This window comes from Pteropus vampyrus, unplaced genomic scaffold (genome assembly GCF_000151845.1).
Source record: "Pteropus vampyrus isolate Shadow unplaced genomic scaffold, Pvam_2.0 Scaffold207, whole genome shotgun sequence".
In the NCBI taxonomy this organism is placed as follows: Eukaryota; Metazoa; Chordata; class Mammalia; order Chiroptera; family Pteropodidae; genus Pteropus; species Pteropus vampyrus.
The window spans coordinates 1,735,291-1,741,478 of NW_011888988.1; the positions used below are offsets into that span (position 1 = coordinate 1,735,291).

General features: G+C 51.1%; 1 protein-coding gene across 1 annotated transcript in view; it reads right to left on the reverse strand.

Moving 5' to 3' along the window:
• The window catches only part of LOC105300311 (laminin subunit beta-3), a 37,896-nt gene that overhangs the window by 21,445 nt on the left and 10,263 nt on the right, over positions 1 to 6,188 (reverse strand). The window contains exons 4-6 of the mRNA XM_023537967.1: positions 3,423 to 3,537; positions 2,807 to 2,880; positions 898 to 1,089 (exon numbers count right to left, since the gene is read on the reverse strand). Of these exons, the coding sequence (XP_023393735.1) occupies positions 898 to 1,089; positions 2,807 to 2,880; positions 3,423 to 3,537 (381 nt within the window). The remainder of the gene's footprint in view (positions 1 to 897; positions 1,090 to 2,806; positions 2,881 to 3,422; positions 3,538 to 6,188) is intronic.

Sequence of the window (6,188 nt, forward strand, 5' to 3'; positions counted from 1 at the left end):
CGAATTTCAACTATACTTTTTCTTTTTAATAAAAACCATTCATCAGATGAGACTTTATCTCCTTTCCCAAGAAGCGTCTTCCACCCCTCACAAGTCAGGAAAATGCCCTGTGTTCTAATCTGGGGTCTGGAGAATGCGGCCATCGTGGATCTGGCTGCGATTTAACCAAGGAGCAGCTGTCGCAGAGGAGGGATGAGACGCGCGGCTCTCAGGGAGGGCGGCCCTCGGAGCACGTGGTGAGGGCGCCCTGGCCGGTCCGGTCCGAGAAAGCCTCCCACGGCAGCGGCAGCGGCAGCGGGGAAAAGTAGGTACGAGAGAAATGGAAGGATTTCGCCCCACGTGGGAGGGTTCAGGAAGAGGCATTCAGAGATGCTTCCAGAGGCAGGTTCTCATTTCTAGCTCAGGGTTTAAGTCCAGGCGACCTGGAGCTGTGGCTTGTACCAGAATTTCCTCAAGGGTGAGGATGAGGCTCGATAGATGGATTAAATGGAGAAAGGTCATTCTCATGTTAAGCTTTACCAAGGTGAAATCAGAGACTAAATTAAATTAGTGTGATTTGCTCACTTGAATCTAACTGGCCATCTCAAAGTCCTCGCACTGGAGCAAAGCTGGCTGTACCCTGTCCACTGTGGGGATGGGCCATCGGGCTGTGGGGGAGGAGGCCACGGCAGAGAGCAGGGCCGGGCCAGGCAGTGCTCGCCACGGTTTCCGAAATACCCCTCCTGGGCAGCGAAGAGGACAAGCGGCAAGTGTTGTGAGGGTGGAGAGCTCAGGAAAGACAGGAAGGAGCACCGCCCAGCGGGTTCTCATCCGTTCCTGAGTCCGGACGAAGGAGTGAGTGATGGGCTATTGAAGATCCCCCCCCATGGCTACTTTTGCAGGGTCCTTTCTACATACCTTCCCTCCTTCTAGGTGTGAGTTAGGACTCTGGGGCAGAGACTGGCACCGAGCGTCCTGCCAGCTCTGAGGCTGGCCTTGACGGACACGGGGGAAGGCAGAGGTGCAGTCAGCAGCCAGGTACTGGTACACCTGCCAGGTCTTGCCGAAGTCTGAGGAGCGCTCGATCAGCATTCCAGCGGGCATGGGCCCCTGCAGTGACAGAGAAGGCGGGGTCTGAGTGACTGAAGGGCCAGAAGGCCTGGAGACACAATCACAGAAACAGACTCCTAAACATGCTGGCGGCCGCTGTACTGGTCATTATAAGATGGTGAGCAGCATCCCTGACCCCTGCTCAGTAGATGGCAATAGCATAACCACAGTCACGACAACCAAAACTATCTCCAGAAATTGCCAAATATCTCCTGGCTGAGACCCGCTACCGTAAAGCACAGGCTCCTCGTCTGTCTTATTCACAGCTGTACCCCCAGCATCCAGGACACAGTAGGTGCTTAGTCCACATTTGCTGAATGAATAGGTGAGTCTTTAGTCTGCTCTCCGTTCTCCCCATCGATATCTGTAAACTCAGCTCTCACCATTTTGCGGCCCTCCACATCCCTACCTCTCACCACGAACACGCGTTTTTCCCTCCAGATCCGACGTACCTTCCTCCTCCCCAATTAGATACCCTCTTGTCTCTTGCCCCTTCACCTTTGTGCTCTGCTGTTCTCTCCGCCTGGAATAAACTTTGCCCTTCGCCTGGCTATTACTGGTCTAGAAAGGCTCATCTCGCCCTGAACGTGTTCGCTGACACCACGCCCCATCGAGACAAGACGCACCGACGAGATGCCCCGTCCCACACTCCCCAGCACCTCTTCTTAGCAGAATCAGAGCGTGCATCACACGCTCTCACTACTGTTTCTTTGTCTTCCCTACAAAAACTAAGGCAACTTGAGGATTGTGATTTAGCTTTACTCATCGTTTGTATCCCTGACATCTGGCACCGACCTTAACATGTAATCACTGTTCTGTATGTCCGGAGCAAGAATGGACAGATACATGAATGGGTGAGTGACCGTAAAACAAAGAAACTCACAGCATCCATCCAAATGAATGGTGCTCCTCAAAGCTGTCACCGGAACAGATTGGGCATGTATTCAAATGACACTGCCACGTCTCAAAATACTTTTGACCTTTTCTTGGGGCGAGGCTCCTAGAACTAACTTCCTTAGTCACACAAGAAATTAGGTCCTATTGCTTTTCCTTCACAACTCATTTTAAGTCCCGACGATCACCCTTCCCTATCATCCAATCTTATTAACCAAACCTGATCCTTAAACATCTATTTCTGTAGAATGAATAAAATCAAATCTTTTCTGAAAAGAAAAAAAAAAAATCGCCTGTCACAAATTAAAAAGGAAAAAAAGTTCCCTCCCAAAGGAGTATGTCAGAGGTTAGTCTAAAAGCAGAATCCGAAAGTCCTCTGAGAAGAAACAGCCCTGAATGAGTAGATTGCTTCAGAAGGGCTGTTTCGAAGCACAGCTTTTATGTGGACGGGCCAGTTCTGGCTGTTTATTAGACTCAAGCTCATCGGCAAAGTTATTAAAACAGAGTATACCAAGAATAAAAACCGTATAATAAGTGACAGGCCCAGCCAGCAGAACTGCTGCTTGGCAGAGATGAATGAATTAGATGGACTGAGGATGGGGGATGCTGAGAGGAGGCAGATATATCATCACTGCATGGCCAAGACAGGGAGCCTGGAGGTGCCACTGCTCTCTCTTGAGTGGGGCCTCTGCTGTCACTGTGATATAGGGTCAGAGTAAGTGTCACCCAGCCTGGGCAGACAAGAGCTCCGTGCCCCCCATGAGTCTCAGCCCACATGACCCAGGGTCCCTCTCCTATCCACTGCCATCCCCAGGAAACATACCTTAAAATCCATCATGATGTGTTGAAGCTGGAATCTCTTGTCCAGGTCCAGCTGCAGAGAGACAGGGTTGACATCTAGAAGGACAAAAAGTAGGAACTTTAGACCAGAGAATTTCCACCTGCCTCTCCTGAAGAAGGCTCTGGACTATAGCAGCCCCAGGAAGGCAGAGGCACTCTCGCTCGATCCTCTGATTTCCCTCAGAGAGGAATATGGCACCAGCATTTTTCTGCTTATATTAACTATTCAAGATCCTATCCGTGCTTGGCAAAATTTCCTTCCCACCATCACCTGGTACCGCTAACACCTGAAAGAGTTTCGACCTGTCCGTACAACATGGACCCGTCCTCGAGACTCAGTCCCCTCAACAAGCCCCTGGTGAGTAAGCGGAGTGGAATAGAGGGACTCCCCTCTCCTCCTACCTGTCCCTTAACTTCCAGTAACTCTTAACTCTTCTACACACAACGCCTGAGAGACCAAATATGGAGGCGGAAGTTTCTGCCCGTCAACCGCTCATATCCCAGTGCAGTGAAAAAATGCCCGGGAAAACCAAAGGGTTCCCACCCCCACCTTCGGGAGACTCCACAAGTCTGGGCCCCTGCAGGTGGCAGGCCCTTACCGTTCTGTGACTGCCACCAGCGGGTGGGGCCTGAGGACGAAGCCACGTTCTCCACTCGGTGACTGTTGTAATTGTGAGGCAACCTGGAGTCACACTTGCAGCATTTCATCTGCCACTGTGGAGCAAGGAGACAGTGGACACTCAGTGATGGGGTCCACATAGAATTGTCCCCTCGTGTCCTGAGAGCCCAGAACATTCCCTCCATGGAAATCCTCGCCCTAGAGAGCCACTGATTAATACACTTGGAAAGATTAACCTCGTAAAAACGAGGCTATTGGCCATTCTTTAATTTAATTCCTTTGTGTCCATCCTAACATGCAGCTAAATGAATACAATATAGGTATTATGGTTGGGACAGAGGTATGAGGTGGAAGAAAAATCTGGTAAATGACATTGCCTAAAAGAGAAACTTGAAAAGGGTGTCAAAAAAAAGAAAAGAAAAGAAAAAAAGAAAAAAAGGAAACACATTAATTTAGCACCTACTAGGTGCTAAATGCAGGCTACGGAGTTTCACATCTCTCGCTTAATCCTGGAAACCTGGAGAAAACTGAGTTTCTGAGGATCAGGGAGAAGAGACATCAAAACAGAACAAGGGAACTTGGGGATCCAGTTCTAGCTCTGTTACCCCACTTTCTGAGCTCGGTTTTCTCCTCTGTAAATTGGGTGGAGGTTGGGATAGAGTCATTTTATCATTCCACGAATCTAACGAGCACGTGCTCTGTGCTAGGCCCTGCGCTGGTCTCTGGAATTACGACAGTGAGCAAAACAAAGACTCTGCTCTCAGGAGCCCGCATCCTATCTAGTAACATTTAGATCACCTGAGGCCTTCGAACACTGACATCCGGGACATGATCTTTCCCAGGTGTGGCATTTCCTACCCACGGGAGAGAATCCTACATCCCCCACCACCTAGGAGTCTGTGGGTAGGCAGTCCTAAGGGCAGGAAGGCACGCAGCCCTGGGGCCGAGGATAGAGGTCATTCCCCATGAAGGTCTGGGCCACAATGGGCCACCCAAGAAGGAAACGGCCTCACGGGGGAGGACCTCAAAACTGGAGTGAGATAAGAAACAGAACTGAACCCCATGGGCTCCATGGCAGGGTAGAGATCACCAAGAAACACACACACACAGCATAACCTTGTCCCAGCTGCCCCATGCAACGTGCATTCAATTGTTTTCTCCGAGTAATTATGGTCCTAAACCTTGTGCTCAGAGGAAAGAACAAGGCCCCAGATTTCACCCACAGGCAGAAGCAAGGTTCAGACAAGACGCCCCCGCCCCGGCCTGCCAGTCCTCCTGGGTAGGGACAACTGTACCCCACACACCCCAGCCTCTGCTCTCCCCTGAGCTGCCACCCACCGGAACCTGGGGAAAGCTCTGCCACCTCCTCTGAAGCCTCCCTGCTCCCGACCCCCTGCCCTGTCTGGGGAAGGCGATAAGCTAACAAGGCGTTGTCTGCAGAACCTATGAATCCGACAGCTCAGTCCCAAAGGGACTGAATCAATGTGCCAAGCCTGCGACTTACTTATAAAAACTCCTTGCCCGACACCATCTTTCCTCTTCACAGCCCACAAAGCCAGAAACACCGGGGCTTGGGACTGTCCTCATCATGTCCAAAAGTGCTTTTTTAAACAACAAATTTTTTCGGATGGTTAATGCTCCAGTCATGGCTGCACGGGGCCCTGCGTGGAACAGCACCACGGCCCCCTGGCTTCTCTCCGCCCCGTCCATTTCCTGCCCCTACCACATTTTTCTTCATGGCACATAGTACATATCTCCACTTGACATTTATCGTCCATTTATTTGCTTACAGGAGTTGTGTATTGTCTGCCTCCCCATGCTAGAATGGATAAGCCAGGAGAGCAGAACTCACTTTCCTTTACTGCTGTATTCCCAGGGCTGAGAAAAGTGCCCGGCGCATAGTAGGTCCTCCATAAATACCGGTCGAGTGAATAGTAAATGCTCAATAGCACTAACATTTTCATTAATGTTATTACAAGACACTTCCTTCCTGCACTTGGGGAGTCTAAAAGGAGGGGCGGGGAGTGAGGAGGTAACAAAAGGTCAGTAGTAAGGGGTGGAGTGCCTGCCATGTGCCGGGTACTGTGTGAGGAGTCTCAATACATAACCTATCTAAGCCCCACAGCAAACCCACGTGGTCAGCAGCATGATTCCCGTTTTACATGTGAGAAGCTGAGGTTCAAAGAGGCTGTGTGGCTTTCCTGTTGCCTGACAGCCAGTGAGAATCCCTCCTCTCCGGCACAGGCACCAGAGAGAATACCTCCTCTCCCTTCCCCTCCCCTCCTTCCCTCCCTCCTTTCATCGCTCATTTCCATGAGGAAACCAGCTGGGCGCACAGACATCATGGGAAGCATGGTAAAGTGGGACAATTTCTGTCTCACCCAAAGGGCTTGTCTGACCTTGAAACCGGCCATGTGGGAAGCCAAGGCAGAGAAAACACCTTGAGAAGAAAGCCTGCTTCTCAGGTTGACCCACCTCAGTCAACACAGAGCCCACAGATGTGTCAGCGGCTGAATTAAACACCTGAGCACTTAAAACGATCCCTTCCGGGCCAGAGAAGCCTCTTGCTGGAATGTGACTCTCCAGAATCCCATCTTGGTCCTTGACAGTGAGCACACCCTTCTCTCCACTCTGCCCAGCCTCTCAGGAGCAAACTTTTCCACTCCCCATCCGCTGTCTCCACTCGGTCCATGTTCCACAGAGAAGCAGGAGCCAGCTGCCTTCCGGTGGCCTGTCACCAGAGCTC